General features: G+C 40.5%; 1 protein-coding gene across 1 annotated transcript in view; it reads left to right on the top strand.

Moving 5' to 3' along the window:
* CPNE4 (copine 4) overlaps nt 1-18596 on the top strand; it is a 559227-nt gene that overhangs the window by 486543 nt on the left and 54088 nt on the right. Inside the window, exon 8 of the mRNA XM_079101307.1 lies at nt 17722-17820. Coding sequence (XP_078957433.1) covers nt 17722-17820 — 99 coding nt within the window. The remainder of the gene's footprint in view (nt 1-17721; nt 17821-18596) is intronic.

Below are 18596 nucleotides of genomic sequence, written 5' to 3'. Positions count from 1 at the left end.
AGTGATATCATTCGTCCTTTGGTTTTTTGAGATTGACTTATCTCACTTAGCATGATATTCTCCAATTTCATCCATTTGCCTGCAAATGCCATAATTTTATCATTCTTTATGCCTGAGTAATATTCCATTGTATATATATACCACAGTTTCTTTATCCATTCATCAATTGAAGGGCATCTAGGTTGTTCCACAATCTGGCTATTGTGAATTGAGCAGCTATGAACATTGATGTGGCTGTCAGGTTCTGTTAATATGCATTGCGAGTATTTTTTTTTTTCAAGATTAGGGCATAATATACAATATTTTCTTACTTTTTTGACCAAGGAACTTAACTTTGTGTGTGTTCGTGTGTGTGTGTGTGTGTGTGTGTGTGTGTACATGTGTGTGCACACTCATGTGTGTTTGCATTTAGATAAACATTTTATGAGTTAGTATCTTGCAAAACAAAGTTTGAGAAATAAATTTATTTTTTCACTTATTTACATAATATTACTGAGTGTCTACCATGTGCTGTATAATGGCAAAGCACAGAGGATATGAAAGTGAAAGCTGTCCCTTTCTTTCAAATGTTAAAATACAGTAGGAAAAAATCAGCCCTAATAAACCAGCCGTACAATTTAAGTCAGTGCCACACGCAAGGTTGCATTAACATGGAGTACTGTGGGATTAGAATAGATGGCACCTGGTTTGGTGGGGAGTTTGGGAAAATTCAATTAAAGATGTGTAGTGGAGCTGAATGGGGAAGCTTAGTTTTGGAAGATGATTGCAATTGATCCTGAGGTGTGAGAGGGTGATAAATCTTCGAGGTACAAGGAATGGCAAATGTATGCTGTGTGTACTGTGGTAGGAGAACCCAGAGCTTGTCTGGGGACCTGCCTGGTCATGCCTGTTGAGATGGAGGTGGAGGTGGGGGTGGGTAGGAGAGAAAACATCCATTGAAGTCAACTATCCTTAAAGAAAGTGTGTCAAGGAGGTTCATAATAGTGGAGAATTGAGGGCATGTATTGAAAAGATTGTATAAATACGTGTATGTAAACACCCTCCATAGATTGGTGTGCAACCAGAACGTTGCAGAACTCACACAGTCAGAAACCCACAGAACTAGGAAGAAGATTCAAGTCCTCACCATGCTCACGGGTCTCTGAAAGCCTCTGCTTACTTCTCTAGCCTCATTTCCTCCCTTCCCCTCTCACTGCCAGGGCTCAACCACAGAGTCAGTCTTTCCTATTCCCTCTAGTTCCAAGGCTGTGACACCTGCTGTTCCTTCGGCCTGGAATGTTTTTTTCTTTTCAACTTTTCCAGTGTATCTTTCCTCAAATTTTAGATATCTGTTCAAATGCCGCTTCCTTGGGTACTCAAGCTAGATCTAGCTTGTTATACACTTGTCTCCCTGTATTTTTCCTTCAATACACATTTGGGATTATGTTTTCATGATTATTTGATTAATTTCTATCTCCTCTAAAAACCGTGAGTTAGTCTATGGGGTATCACCACTTCTACTTCACTTTTTATTTTATTACCAACAGCTACCATGGACCTTTGTGAATTCTAGGTGCTTAGTAAAAATACTTGTTGGATGACTGGCAGAGTTGATTAGCTATCTACTAGATTTGTGTAAGGTAGGGTCACTGTTGAATGGACTAGCCATGTGACTAGTTACCACCAAGGAGTGTGATGTGCTTCACCTCTGGACTGAACTAGTTGAAAATGAGGTATGCTTTCTTCATTATCTTTTCCTATCCATCAAGATGATGGAATGAGGAAGCTAGAGGGTGTTGGAAGACTGGATCTTCAAATCATAGTATGAAGGCTGTCCAATTAATTTGATTTTCCTTGACTGGGAAATAGATCTACATTTAACTAAGCCACTGAGAATTCAGTTTTTAAAATATATAAATAATGCATGTAAAGGAATGAATGAAGATTAAAACAATCTGAACTGAACAGAAACTTCACAGAAGAAGGTCAACAAATACAGAAAAGATGTTCAACATCTCTAGCAATTAGAGAAATGCAAATCAAAACTAACCTGAGATTCTATCTCACTCCAGTCAGAGTGGCAATTATCAAGAATACAAGCAACAATAAGTGTTGGCAGGGATATGGTGGAAAAGGCACACTCATACATTGCTGGTGGGACTGCAAATTGGTGCAAACACTCAGGAAAGCAGTATGAAGATTCCTCAGAAAACTTGGAATGGAACCATCATTTGACCAGTTGTCCCACTCCTTGGTATATATCCGAGGACTTAAAATCAGCATACTATAGTGATGCGACCACATCAATGTTTATAATAGCTCAATTCACAACAGCTAGCTAGGTGCCCTTCAAAGATGAATGGATAAAAAAATGTGGTATATATGCACAATGAATATTACTTAGCCATAAAGAAGACAGAAATTATGGTATTTGCTGGTAAATGGATGGAACTGAAGTGTATCATGCTAAATGACATAAGCAATGCCCCCAAAAATCAAAAGCTAAACATTCTCTCTGATATGCAGATGCTAACAGACAATAAGGACAGGGAGGGAAGAATAGAAATAGTTTGGATTTGACAAAGGGGAATGAAGGGGTGGAGAGGGGTTGGGAACAGGGAAGACAGTAGGATGAATTGGACATGACTTTCTATGTTCATATATGAATACACGACCAGTGTAACTCCACTTCATGTACAACCACAAGAATGGGAAGTTATACTACATTTATATATAATATGTCAAAATACACTACTGTCATGTATAACTAAAAAGAACAAATAAAAATTAAAACAAACAAACAAACAAACCCACTATCTGTATCTGATTGGGACAAAGTTGAAAGTTGGTTATCTAGCCAAGATAGCTAAGGATTTATAAATCTTAATAAAAGGAGGTGAGAATTAATAGAAACTTTGATGCCATAGTGTGTGTGTGTGTGTGTGTGTGTGTGTGTGTGTGTGTGTGTGTGTGTTTCCTTCAGGTTAACCGTATAGTAAAATGACTCCAGCTTTAACTCCAAACCATGAGTTTGACTATTTTCCTCTCATCCAGTTGATTTAAGAGCCTCTAATGGATGATTAAAAATGAACTCCTGGGCAGGATGGACATCGTCCAACTTTTCGAGCCAAGGTTCCCATGCTCAGAATGAGTGCAGCGATGTCTGCATAATTCCTTTAGAAATAGTACTTCAAAGAGACTTGCTTTCCTTTTTGTGTGCAGGGCATTATACGCGTGTAATCCTTCCTTTAAACTTCCTTCTTTCCTTTCTTCCTTACTTTTCCCCCTCCTTTCACAAAAAAAATTTTTGAATACTAAGGGGCCAAATTGTTCCTCACCAGCAATAAAACAGTAAACAAATCACAGCTTCTGCCATCATTAAGCCTGCAAATCACTGGAGAGACAATGGACAAAGCAATTACAATACAGCATGGTGAATGCTCTCTTAGAGCATGTAGGAGAATGGTTTTCAGGGCCAGTGTAGCAGAAAATACCAATCTGTCCCACCCACATCATATTGTATTTTTTAACAAGTTGGGGGTACACCACCTCCTGATTTCTTTTCTCTGTCAACACCCAGCTCCCCGGTCTCTGTTGGAGGACTGTCTCGAGGCTGGTCAGATTGTTTTCACTGCATGTCTTAAAGTGCTTGGGGCAGCTCTTAATCTGTGACTGGCACACACTGAAGTCTAACTCTTTCCAATTTTGATATGTGATTACATGGTTTTCAGATATCTCTGGCAAAATTCTAGTGACTTTTTAATTGCTATCCTACCTTTTCCCTCTTCCCTTCTCTGGTCCCAATTCTGCCCTGCCCTATCAGGTATTCCTGGGAACGCTCTCACAGGAGACCTCATCTCAGGTTGGCTTCTGGAGGGCACAAACTAAGATAGCCATCATACCCAGTCCAGAAAGTCAGGAAAGGCTTCTTAGAAGAGATGCCACCTAAAACAATGTCTGACATGTGAGTAGAGCCCTTCAGATAGATAGAGTGGAGGAAATCGAGAGTGTTCTAGAAAGGCAGACAGCACAATCCAATCTCCTGGAGAGGCCACAGTGGTGCAGGTTGCCTCCTAAATTCATCTTCTTCCATTTTGGTATATTCTATACTGATCCTCATATTTCCTTTAAGCTCTATGTCAGTGATATAAAACCCATTATTTCCTCATGATCAGCATTTACAGAGGAATTGTTTAAAGTACAAAACAAAGTATATTTATTCCTCCTTTATTGACAGATTCATTGCCTCTATCAATGTGAATAATGGCTTGGCAAAAAGGGGAATGGGATAGCCCATTACACTGAGTGACATAAATTATCCTTGATGGAGAAGGTCCATGTTCATCAATACCAATGTGGCTGTGTCATCAATTTAAGAACTGAATGCTAAGGACCATTAAATTTAGCACTGTTTGCCATACCATCATGTATAACAGTGCCCAAGAATAACGTGTAATTAACTCTGTGACTGATTGACAAAGCAAATTGCAGGGTAATCAATCATATTGTATAAACACTTGTCACTGGGCTACATATGGGCTGGGAAGGTTGACTTGTGAGGTTTCTGCACTTTCTCATTTAGATTGTTGTTCTGGGCTTTTGTGAGACCCAACAGTTATAGGAACTTTATTTTCAGATTCAGAGTTAAAGCAGGTTGCAGCACCTTCGTACTCAGTCCAGTTGTGCTGTCCTTTGTGAGGACAGCCAGTATGTAGGATCTCTAGGTTCCTCTTTGTCTGATATGGTTATCTCTTCATTCATTGCCTGCATTTGCTCTCTTATCTCATCCTTTGCTTCGCGAATCATCTTAGTCATGTATAATCTGAAGTCCTTTTCTGACATTTCGTCTACCATACTGTCATTGGATTCTATTACTATAGAATCTAGATTTGTTTGGATCATTTTCTTCCCCTGTTTTTTCATGTTGTTCATGTATCTTCCCCTCTAGCACTGCAGATCTGGGGTATTGCAGATTTCCCCCTATAGGCTTATAGTGATCCTATAGGTTTCCAAAACCTTTTCTTTAAGGGGAGATCAATATTAGCAGTGCCCAAATCAGACACTATGCAATCCTAGACCAAATAGCCCCTATGGGGATAATAACAAAATTGTCATAATAAACAAAGTGAGTTCAAATATTATCTTCAGTAAAACAAACAGGTTTACAATAAGGTCTGCAGTTTCTAATGGAGGACAAAGAGGATGCAGAGGGATGTAGAATGTGGCTGTTAATGGGATAAGAAAAGAATATCAGAAGTTCTAGAAAATAGAAAGGGTGAGAGTGTAATCAAAAGAAATCGGATGTTAGCATGCAAAAAAGGGAGAAAGAGACTCTGAGGGAACAGGTAAACAAAAGGAAAAGAAAGCAAGAAAAGTAAAGAAATAAAAACTTAAATTTTTTAAAAAGGAGAAAAAAGAAAATCTACTGTATAACAGTCATATACTAATGAAACCTCCCAGTGTTCAGTAGCCTGATGCAGGAGAGGTACCTGACAATGAGCTTCAAGCCTCCAGCAGGCGTCTCAGGATGGGATTTGCCCCATCCAAAGATCAGAGCTAAGGCTTCCAGGATTATTCAAGATGGCCACTCTGGCTTCGAAATGTGTTGGCAAATGGGGAGCTGCAGCTCAGGGGTGGACGTGGTCAGCTGGAGGTCCTGGAGATGGGATGCAGTTGGTCCGGCAGGGGTCCTGGAGGTCCCGTGTGTTTGGTGTGGTTGTGGGATCCAGGAGGCTGGGCGCAATCAGTCCGTCTGGAGTCCCAGTGATAGGGCACAGTCAGTTGGTCTGGGGGTCCTGGCAGCAGGGAGCAGTCAGTCGATGTGAGGGGCCCAGAGGCAGGGAGTGATTGGTTGGGCTGAGGGATCCTGGAGACAGGACTCAGTCAGTCCGGCCAGGGGTCCTACGGGGCCTGGCTATTGTCTCAAAATGGCGACAGCCACGTGTAATCAAACCTCAGGTACTGTAACAGTGACCTTCCAGGCAGCAGCAGGCAGCTGGTGCTCCACTGGCAATTGGTGATCAGTTTGCTGACTGTTGTCCGACGATCGGGAAGTGAACCTCGAGCGTTGGGTGATGGATAGGAGAGGCAGGCAAATGGCGGATGATAGACGCCTGACAGTGAGCAATCTCTGGTTATCTCTTTTTAAGCCTTTCCCATTCATTATTGTTTCCTTTGGCCACTATTCCCAGCTTTTGCCTGGTATTAATTGAGCCACTTGCCCTTAAAGCAAGCCATTTATGCTTTTTGTATTAGCTTCCTCTCACTACGTCTATATTATGACTATTTCTCCTCTTTGAACTCACTAGGAATGAGAAAGGTTTATTAATTAACTTCACTATAAGCAAGGTAGAGGAGACCAAGTCAGACTTTTCCTGCTAAGTTGCTTAGGGCCTTGCTAAATTGCTGAGGCTGACTTTGAACTTGTGATCCTCCTGCCTCAGGCTCCCAAGCCACTGGGATTACAGGCATGGGCCACCATGCCCAGCTCTCCATAATGTTCTTATCCTCATCTGCTGGGGCATTTATCATGGCACAGCACGAGATCCTATAGAGAAGTGCTTTAAGATGCTGGCACCATCTCTGGGGCACATAATCAGAGGGGAGAGGAGAGAGTCACCTGGGAAAATTACCTTCCAGTTCTGTGGAGGCTCATATGTAAACTGAAGAGAAGAGAAAGTATCTCTGCATAATCCAATTGCCCCTCAGGTACCCAGCATGTCCTTCTGCTCTATTTGTCCTTACCTTATGCTCAGGAGAAGGTCTGATATTAGTCATTTGTTCTTCTGTGTAAATAAGAGGAGAAATGTTTTATTTGCATATGCCATTTACCGGGTGCTATTTTCTTATTTGCTCTCAGAAGCCTTCCCTGACTATCTGTGGTGAATATTCCCAGATCACCTTTGGTGCAACCTTCCATTTTTACTATTTCCACTCTGCATCATTCTTATTTATTTACATATCTAGTTCCTGCACTCTATCATCAGCATCTTAAGGGAAGACCCCCATTGCTAGCACAATTCCTAATCCATTGCAACTGATAAACTCTGTGTGTGTGTGTGTGTGTGTGTGTGTGTGTAACAAATCCTTGTTAGTAGAAAGGACTGTCTTCCCCACCCCAGAGACAAAGAAACAGGGTAGACAGAGGCAAAGCGAGTTGGAGATGATTACACAGTTATCTGGTGAAAAGGAGGAGGAGGTGTGGAATTCTGAATGACTCAAAGTGCTGCTATTTCCACCATACCAGACCACTTCTGAGTTCCCTCTCACCATAAAAAATATTCCCTCTCCTGGAGGGGCTGACATCTTTCACCAATTCTCTAAATTTGGAAAAGGAAGTTTTGTCCCGTTAATGAAAACCTCGTAAGATAAATGCAAAGTATAAATTGGGAGCAGAATTTTTTTTTAAGTAGCAAATTCCACAGCCAGAGATTCCAGAATTTATGGACAGAGCAAGCTATAAGATAAATGGTGCTGCCTCTAGTTTGTGAAGGGAGCTTATCCTTCAATACGTAGCCCCTCCCACTGCAGACATGAGCTGAGTTTCAGGATTGGAAGAAGCTTCATGGGTCTGGATGCATGTTGCTAGTAAGGAAGGTGGTTTAACCCCACAAGAGCACAGAGCTCTCCCCAACAGTTTTGAAATCTCATGCCCTAGATGCTCCATGCTTCCTCTTGAGGCAGGGATCAGCCAGTGAGAGCAGGCCAGGAAGGGAAAATTGCTGGTGGATGACTGTACACAAACTCCCTTGCAGTGTCTGCCTGGAATTAAAACATAGGAACAAGTATAATATTTAGAATAAACCTTAAAACAAAGGTTAGTGGTAGAACCCACATTCCACTTGGTCTTGCCCCATCTACTGAAGCAGGACTTCCAACCCCTCTTTAAAGTCAAGCTTTCCATTGTTTCTTTGCAAATGTCAAACATATTTTTTGCCCATATCATCCACAAATCACTTCACCTACTCTGTTTCATGGGCCATGCCCCTCACCTTGGGCTTGTCTCCTACTTCTACTACAATTGAAGCCAGCTGAGGGTTCTTCCCCACTTTATTTGTATCAGAAACTCACCTGAAGCATTAACCCGCAAACCTGGAGGAATCATATTACCTGCATTCCAATGATTTCAGCATCATTTACTCTGTTGCTGCTGCCTTGCTGCATGGATACCTAAGTGTATGAATTTGCATGCCCCGTGTGACTTCCAGACGTCCCTGGTACTACTGCCCCCGCCTCCTCTGCATCTTCTGCCTCTAAGCAACACCCCCACTGCATGGAGATGCACCTCAGCCCTTTAGATGCTCAAACTTGCATCCTGGGCTCTAGGTGCATCAAAGACTCCCCTTCTATTTTCTTACCCATGTGAAACCTGATATTTTGTGGAAAAAGATCTTTTTAGCTGCCTTTTTATTTGTAGCCCCCTATAACTGAGACATAAGCCCATGGGGCAGAGCCTGGGTACCAACCCAAATAATTGTCATCAGATTCTCTCCCTGCCAGCATCCAATTCTTCATTCAGGGTCCCATCTCCTCAGCCTGCTCTCACCTCATATTGGGATGAGTCCTGCAGAAGACCTGGGGCTCTTACATAGAGAGGTTTCTAGAAGTCCTGTCCACCACTCCAATGAAGGCAAATCCCTGAGACAGACATGACTGAGACCCCAGCCTGCCTGCCATTTCTGCTGCTGTATCTATACAATCTTAGTTTGAGAAACTCTCCCATTCTTTTGGGTCCCAAATAATTTCCTACATAAATTTCTACAGAATTTCCCAGAGTCTGCCCTCTACCATGATACAAGTATTTGATATTCTTTTCATAGATATTTTTGGCCATATGTAAACCACTATATTTTGTGTCAAAGTTTATCTTTGAATTTTTGCAAAAAAGAAGTCATCCTAAATACTAAATTATGGATGCAATTCTCATAAATCCCTAATAATAGGCAGAAATAAGATTTATGTTTTGTCCTAAAAACTCCATAAAATTGATAGGATATTTCTTAATTTCCCCAAAACTGCAATTAGAAGGATGATCTACACTGAGCAATATGGGGACATGTTTTGGTTCTCACATTACTGACCCTGTTCACATTTTAATGTTGATACTCTGGATTTGCAATTCCTCCTTTAAATGAGTTAGTAAGGCTCTTTCTAAATTAATCACTCTGGAAAATTTTAGAGTGCATCTTATCACAGAGAAATTTTAAAACGTAAAATTCCATATTCATACCCTGAGAGAGGTCAGATATCCTTGAATGAATTTACAAAAAGGAAAAAGGAAAAAGGAAAAGACCCACCACTAGAAAGGTACCCAGCAAAAATAAGCTGAGAATGGAAAGGTCCTCAGATGTAAAGAAATAAAGCCAGGTGCACAATCCGATTCAACTTTTGCTGGCTCTGTGTTTTGGGATAAGTGACCTCCAGTGGCTTCACTATGTTTAAGAATCATGACCTATAAAACTGGACCTTCCCATCTCATGGAGTTCTTGTGAGGCTCACCACGGAACAATAAACAAGTCTCTTTCTAGTTGTTCAAGGGCTATAAAGATACGTAATAAAAGAAAACAAAGGGAGTAGTGCCGTGTTGATTGGGTATTGATAATGAATGTGTTAGTCAAGTTTTTTGTCTCTGTGACCAAAATATTTGACAAGAACAACTTAGAGGAAGAAAAGTTTATTCTGGCTCACATTTTCAAAGGTTCAGTCCATATTGGTCAACTCCATTGCTCTGGGCCTGAGATGAGGCAGAACATCAAGGCAGAAGGATGAGACAGAGAACTGCTTCACTCATGTCAGCAAGGAAGCATAAAGAGAGAGGCAAGGAACCCCGGGAAAAATGAGCCCTTCCAAGACAGGCCCCAGTGACCCAACTCCTACCTGCAGTTACTACCCAGCTAGTCCATTCAAACTAGGATGGGAATGATTTAATTACAGCTCTTGCAATCCAATCATTGGACCTCGGAACAATTCTGCATTAACACAGGAATGTGGGGGGGAACACCTCATATTCAGAACATGACAGTTAACAATTTTATTGATTTAATTTGATAATCTCAGACTTTGGAACTGAAGATTTAAAAGGGGATAATAATGCAATAATACAATGCCATGTACTGAGGAGTTTGGGATTTGGAAAAGATCTTAGAAAGCACACATTCCAATTTTTACTCCAAGACATCCATTTTATAGAGGAGGAAACTGAGGCACAAAGAGGTTTAGAAATTCACCAAGGTCTCCAAGATCTGAGACTAGAGCTCAGGTCTCCTGCTTCCCAGGTCCAAGCAGCCTGTGTCTATAATCACTAAAACTGTGTCAAGACTTCCATTTCTGCAATCCTGGACCTGTGACCATGTCTACAACTGTTTGCTTCCTTTAATAATAATTAACCAGATTATTACAATACCTTCCCTTCTCAAGGCATCTTTGCAGAGCCAAATACTCCTCAATTAAATGAAGAAAGGCCTTTTCCAAAATTCACCCATTAAACCTGTAACTGAGTTCTTTCTTGCACCCAAAAACTATGTTAAATCCTGATTTTAAAAAAAAATTCTCAGTTCTCATAAATTTCTTTTAAGTTGTAGATATCTAATTGTAGGCCAATTGTCAAAGTTGAAGATAAAGTCAATATAAAGAGACTGCAGAGGGAGCTTAGGGGATGGCATGACTAGGGAACCTGGAGACATTTGACTGATTCTTGCTTTACCTGGACCGATGACAAGCTGCAATGTTTTTAAAAAATGGTTTTAAACCCAGTAAGAAAAATAAATATCCTTTATGAGGATTGTGCTGCAATGGAGGCAGTTAGGTTGTTTTATGGCCATGGGTTGGACAGCTCATATCTTCCCCACACAAACTGGACCAGACTCAGACCCTGGGAACCCTGAAGTCAAAATCTGTTGCAGTTTAAACACGCTGAATATTCTATGACAGCAGCAGTTAATTAACCTCCCTGTCTCTCCATATCCTCATCTGTTAAGGGAAGGTGATAACTATAGTTCCTGAGTGGTACAGGTATTGTGAAGATGTTTTAGTCAGCTTTTTAGCTGCTGTGACTAAAAGATCTGACCCAGAACAATTTTAGGGGAGGAAAAGTTTATTTGGGGGCTCACAGTTTCAGGGGCCTAAATCCATAGACTGTAGGCTCCATTCCTTGGGGCTCAAAGTGAGGCAGGATATCACGGCAGAAGAGTATAGCATAGGGAACCAGCTCACATGATGATCAGGAAGCAGAAAAGACTCCACTGGCCAGACACAAATACATACCCCAAAGCCACAACCTAATTTCCACCTCCTCCAGCCACATCCCACCACTTTGTTACCACTCAGTTAATCCCTATCAGGGGATTAATTCACCCATTGGGTTAAGACACTAACAACCCCATCATTTGTCCTCTGGACCTTCTTTCATTTTATCAGTCAGTTCTCCACCCAGGAACCACAACCAGGAGGATGGAGATACACACACACACACACACACACACACACACACACACACACATAAATATATATATAGAGAGAGAGAGAGAAAGAGATTTGGTTCAAGGAATCGGCTAATGTGATTGTGGGAACAAGCTAGAAAGTTTAGGGTAGAAGCAGATATTTCAGTTCACAAGCAAAATTTTATTTTATTTAGGGAAGCCTCACATCTCCTCTTAAGGCTTTCTTTACAATGGATTGTATCCAGTCCACCTAAACTATTGAGGAGAATATATTTTTTCACATCTCTATTGAGGTAGAGTTGTTTTATAAAGAACTGCATGTATTTAGTGTGCACAATTCGGTGAGTGTGGACACACGTAAACAATCATGATACCAGCACCACAGTCAGGGCCACAGATTTTTCCAAAGTTTTCTTGTGTCCTTTTAATTCTGCGGGGGGGGGGGGGGGGGGAGAGGGGAGGGGGTTATTGTTGTTTTGTGTGTGTAGTAAAAACAGCATGAGATCTACCCACTTAATGATCTCACATCTACAATACTGTATTGTGAAGTATAGGCACTATATTGTACATTAGTTCTCTGGAATTTATTCATCTAGTGTAACAGAACTTTATACCCATTGAACAATAACTCACCAATTCCCCATCTCCAGCTCCTGGAAACCACTACTGTATTCTCTGCTTATAAGAGTTTGTCTATTGTGCATGTGAGTGGAATCACTTATTATTTGTCCCATGACTGGCTTATTTCACTTAATATAATGTCCTCCAGTTTTATCCTTTCTGTCAAAAATGACAGTCTTCCCATCTTTTTAAGGCTGAATAACATTCCTTTTTATGCATATGCCATGTTTTCTTCATTTATTCATTCATTCATCAGTGGACATTAAGATTATTTCCATATCTTGGCTATTAGTTATCCCCTCAAGAACCTGATTTCAGATCTTTTTGATAAAAACTCAGAAGTAGTATTGCTGGATAATATTGGGTTTCAATTTTTAAATTTCGAAGAATCCTTCAATTGTTTTTCATAACTGGTGCATCATTTTACGCTCCCACCAACAAGGTTCCAATTTCTTTGAATCCCCATCAGTACCTATTTTTATGTGTGTGTGTTTATAATAACCATCCTAACAAGTATGAGGTGATATCTTATTATAATTTAATTCACATTTCTTTGATAATTAATGATCTGAAAATCTTTTATGTACCTATATATATCCAAATCCTTTGCCCATTTAAAAATCAAATTATTGAGTGTTTCCTTGCTTTGCTATTAAGTTGTAGGAGTTTTTTACTTAAGAAATGAACCATTTAGGAGATCTATGGTTTGCAAATATTTCCTCCTATTCCATAGGTTACCTTTGCATTCTGTTGGTTATTTCCTTTCCTGTGCAGAAGATTTTTAGTTTGATGTAGTTCTCCTTGCCTACTTTTCCTTTTGTTACCTGTGTGCTTTTACTGTCATATCCGTGAAATTATTGCCAAGACCAATGGCAAGAAGGCACTCCCCTGTGTTTTCTTCTTGGAGTTCTGTAGCTACAGGTCTTAGGAGTAAGTCTTTGATCCATGATGAGCTGGTTTCTGTTATAAGATGAGATAAATATTCCATTTCATTTTCCTACATGCAGATATCCAGCTTTGATATATCTGAAAGGATAAGAACAGTATCTGACACGTGGTAAGAATTCTTGGATTTTTGTTACACCTTTGTGTGGTACTGGTGAAGTCAGGGAGGCAGGAGACCTGGGTTTTGGTCCCCACTGTACTGGATGAACTTGCAGAAGTCATGTCTCTGCCATGGGTTTCCTTTGAGGCAGTTGACCAGACCATCTGTCAAGCTTAGACATTTTAAAATTCTGTGCATAAACTCCTTTGTGAGATGTAAGAACTTGAGAAGGCTTTCTGGTGTGTAGGAAGCTTGGAGATGCTGAGCTCTCACAGATATGTCAAGGCCTCCTTGTGGATTCACACCAGGAACTCTCTCTCTGTCTCAGTTTTTCTACAGAGTGGTTGATCTGTTTTCTTTTTGCCAAGATACGTTCTGTCAGCCTCATCAGGGCTCATAATCCAGCCTCGTGGCAGGGAGAAAGGGAAGACGGTGTTTTTATTTGTCTGCTTCACCATGCCTTCTTCCCTTTGGGATCCCTACTGAGAAAGGTCAAAATGAAATTCTGCAACTGCCATAATGAGAAATGCCAGCTGATTGAAGAAGCAGGGCCCGCGTAAGCTGTGGTGCCTGGCTGGAAAGACCTGATGTGAGATGTGTCAAGCACAACTCATCTTTCAGCTCAGGGAGGTTCAGTGGTCCCTTCCTTTCTTCCCACCTAAAGAGCACATTACAAACATCCCGACAGGTGAAGAAGGGAGGGTAACTAATCTAAGCACAGTGGAGAATCTAAGGCAAAGAAGGACTTCCATGTGGTTTATGCCCCTTCCCCTAAAGAAGAGGACTACTGCTCTTTCAATGCAGGGGAATGTTTTTTAAGGCTGCTTCCACTTCCTTGCTCTTATTTGCATCTGCCTACTTTGCCTTTTTATTTGTAGAAGAGAAAGTCTCTGAGTGTCAGACTGAAGCATTCTGTGGGCTGGATTTATTATGAGCAAAATTTCGAGCCTTAAGGGAAAGATCTTAGAAACCGCCCTTCTTTCTATGTCCAGGCCCAGCAAGCTCTCTTCTGTTTCTTGTTCTACATAATGTGAGTAGCAAGATCAGTAAGGAGGATATGCTTGTGAGGCATATCCAAATGACCAAATCATCGATTTGTTCCACTGTCCATTGGAAAGAAAGGTGGAACTTCATTCTACCTTGAATTAAAAAGAGGGTCTCACAATTCCTACCAAAGCCACATTGCATTGCTTTGCCTTTCAACCAAATTGAACTAATCCTTTCATTGACTTTATTTTGAACCCTGTGCAACTGGAACTAATCTCAGCACTTCCAACTTAGAAGGAAATTCAAATACATCAATGTTCCATAAAGTCCTTTAGATTTTCTGCACTTGACTTTCTTCATTATGCTTGTGGTCCTGCAGCTTACACTTGAACAGTTTCAGCAATAAAACATACTCTTTTATATTATTTTGTTTTTTAACAGATTTAATTATAGTAAATGTTTCTTTGCTATTGTTTTGTAACCTCCTCTCAAAATTCTGTTTTTCCCGGTTGTGGAGTCAGACAAAGTAAATTGTAATATCTTTTCATATGACAATGCTTTAAATATTTAAATGATTCTTAGAGTAGGTTATGTTGTAGTACAGATATTTGTTTCTTAAATATGCATATGTCCATCATGGGTCATCTGAGAGCTCTGCTGAATGTTACCCTCTCATAGGGTTGACAGAAAGGCTGCTATGTTGTTGATCACCAAGGCACAGGGAAAGATAAAACTTGTAAATCATGCTCCAGCTCTCAAAACCTCCTTCTGAAAGTGTTCAAATAGCTTTTCCTTATATTTCACCAGCCCATACAAGTTATATGGGCTACCTCAAAATCTGAGGAGACAAAGAAATGCAATCCTATTATGCAATTGGAAAGAAAACCAGATATATTTAGTCACAGCACTATTAGCAAATTTTATAAGCTCAAGAGTAATTTTTTAACCAAAAGAATTTTGAGAACTTCACATGGCAATAATTTGCTTTTAGCATCTGCCAATTGAATAAACATATAATGACCAAAAAATTAGTTTAAATTGAGTAATGATTGTAACTGAATGTTAATTGTAATTATGCGATTTTCTACTGTCAAACTTTTCTTAAATTCTTAATGAAAGAACTTGAATTTTAATTCAGTGTTACAACAGAAGCTGACAGCCCTCCACAGCCATTCTGTGGTGTTCCACTCCTAGGAATCAGCTGTTGAGCTCTTGCTCCGCCGCAGTCCTCAGCCTCACTCAATTCTGTCTTGCTGTGGGTCATCTCGCACAGTCCTCTGAACTGCTTGTCCCCAAAATATGAACATGGTCCTCCCATTTATTCTCCAAGTCACAATCAGCATAATATTCTTTTGTACTGCACTCTTACTGGTATCTCAGGGTTAATAGGAGGGGGGAAGTAAGTGGTGGGGATAGAGAAGAAAATTAGACATCACAGTTTTAAAGTTTCTTACCTATCTCTCACCTCCTTCCATTCTGATGCTGAATCCATGTATTAGTCAACTATCTATTACTGTGACAAAATACCTGAAATAATCAACTTTGTAAGAGGAAAGGTTTATTCTGGCTCACAGTTTTGAAGCTTTCAGTCACAGTCAGTTAGCCCATGAGTTTTGGGCTTATGTCAAGGCAGCATACCATGGCAGGAGCACATGGTAGGGAAGGCCTGTTGAACTCATGGCAACCCAGAAGCAAAGAGAACAGAAGAGGAGAGGCTAGAGTCCCAATATTCCCTTCAAAGGCATGCCCCCACTGACCTAACTTTCTTCTTCTGGGCCCTACTTCTAAAGGTTCCACCACCCCAACAGCACCACAGGCTGGGGACCAGGCCTCCAACACATGACCCTTGGGGCACATTCAAGATCCAGACTGATTTCATCTTAACCCCCACCCCTGGGTCTCAAAGTTATCAGAGAAAATACTCAACTTAGCCATTACTGATTTTTAGCAAAGCCGTTTAACTCCGCTCATCTTAATCTCTTCCATTCTGACTTATTCTAGTGCATTCTTTCCTCACCAAAGGGTTTATTAATGTTTTCTAAGAAATAATTGTCTAACAAATTCTCTACATTTAAAGAGAGAAACAGTCAAGAAATGCATTTCTCTTTAAGAAAAAGAAAAGTCCCAGCTTTTTATTCCTACTAACCTCATATTTTTAAAAAATGCTTTAAAATATTGTAAGCATGGTTTATAAAGAGTCAATTTGGGACTGTTGAGGAAGTCAGACTATGATATGTCTTTGAAGACCTATTAGCTTATCTTCATTTTTATTTGAGGCAGGTAACTAACATAATCAGTGGATTGTAGGCAGAGAATGTCCAAGAGAGGCGAAGAGACCAACCAGGAGTTTGTTGTAACACAGATTAAAAAGGAACAGTAGGAACGAAGAGAAGGATGCAGTCAAGCCATATTTAGGAGACAGAATGGAGAGGACCCAATGTGTGAGAGTGAGGGGAAAGAGGATTATTGGGAACGATGCCAGTTTTCTGTTGGTAGCCATGAGATGAGTGTTGGTACAATTCACTGTGGCAGAAAATAAATGAGTGGAAATAGCTTTAGGGGAAATTTTTCTGTTTCATTTTGAACAGACTTTATTGTAGGTCTGTGGGGCATCCCACATGATCTGGGAACAGATTTATAATTAGGTCTTTCAGGCAGGACTGGACAATAGGATGTGCATCCTTGAGAAAAAGACAAAATTGCCTCTTTGAACCCTGATATTGTGGGGAAGACTGTATGTAAAAGTTCCCCCTTGCTGCCTTTATCCCATTTGAAGTCTGAGACTTCTTTGCTGCACATCATTGTCTTAAAATGTAGAAGTGATATCTAAGCGCTTGAGACTTTAGTCCAGCCACCACTCTTGAAAAACGTAGGGACCTTTGTCTTCATGTAGACCAAGCAAGGAATCTCTGCTGATTTGATCTAGTCACTCTACAAAGTGTTGCTTGGACTCCCAGGATTTAGCCTTAACAGAGTTAGAAGGAGCCCTCTCGTTAGAAGTGAACAATTGCCTCTTGTGTGTGATGGATGCATATTTACCAATATAGCTTATGGGTCCCCATCTTTCATCCATTCTTCTTGTGGGTGCAGTTATATAGGCTTCACTGTTTTTCCATCTTACTCATTTTTGTTGGCAATTCTCTTTTGCCATCAGACAAAAAAAAAATTATACGGAAAGAGAAAAATGTGATTAGCATGGGCCCATTCATATTACTAGCAGAAGCTCCCACTGTGGAAGCACTCGGGCATCCCGGCCCAGCTGTAACCCAGGGGCTGTCTATGATAGGGAAAAGAGCATCAGGGTTAGAGGCAGGACCTGTCTTCAAGTCCTGAGTTTTCATTTCACTAGATGATTCCTTTAGCAAGTCACTTACCTCTTTGTATCTTCCTGACTGATCTGAAAGAGGGGACAAATTATTGCAGATGTTGCTGCATCATAGAGCTGTATGGAGAGGTTAGGATAAAAACAAGTAAAAGGCTGTGGAATCCAATGAGATATGATACCCCACATGCTCCCTGCTGCTGAGCTTTGGTTCGAGAACAAATGTCTTTCATCTACTCTTCCTCATAAAGTTCACCCTTCCTTCTGTTGTTGTGGAAACATTCTTAATTTAAAAATAATAAGAAGAATAACTCTTCTGTCTCTTGCAGTGCATAGTCTGGGACTGGGACTCCAACGGCAAGCATGACTTCATTGGAGAATTCACCTCGACATTCAAGGAGATGAGAGGCGCGATGGAAGGGAAACAGGTACGTGGCAAACCACCTGGGGTGTGGCCCCAGACACCGTCTGTGATGTTTCCTTGGCACTCCACTACAAATGAACATGCCAGAGACAAGGCATCCAAGTATGATTAAGTCTGATGAAAAGGGAATGTGATAGAATTTGAGTCTATAACTAACCCAACCTAAAGCATTGTGTGACCTTGGTCAAGACACTGCCCCTAAAGGGTACATTTTCTCCATGAACAGGTTAAATGACAGAATTTCTCACTTCCTTTAGCTGGGTAATCTTGGAAAAGTGACTTAATCTCTCTGTGCCTCTTTCTTCTCACATGGAAAAAAAATGAGGGTGATAATTGTACCTCTCTTGTAGAATTTTGTGAAAATTAAAGATGACAATCCATGTCATACATTAGCAGAGCACCTATCCCATAGCCCACACTTCCAAAATACCTACTAATAACATTATTCTTTCCTTTTCTACATATCCATGATTTGGTGGTACTGATAACACATTCAATGCTTTGAAGAAATTATTTAAATCCTCCAAATTTTCAGTACCAGGCCCAGTTTCCTTAATTTCATTATTACACACTTGATATCAAGACATGCACCCAAACACTGCCACACAACACAGAGACACATTGCACCACATAGAAAGATAAATCCCTCTTTATTTCTCTCAGACACACGCATCTTAAACATCAATTAATTAGTGTGGCTTGGGCCCTAACCATGCAACTTCTCGTAACTATCCAGTGTGTGTCTCCCATATTCCAGCTATAGTACCTGAATCTCTTTGC

The sequence above is a fragment of the Sciurus vulgaris genome (genome assembly GCF_902686455.1).
Source record: "Sciurus vulgaris genome assembly, chromosome: 10".
Lineage (NCBI taxonomy): Eukaryota > Metazoa > Chordata > Mammalia > Rodentia > Sciuridae > Sciurus > Sciurus vulgaris.
Note: the sequence above shows the minus strand (reverse complement) of the source record. Positions and strands in the feature narration are given on the sequence as shown.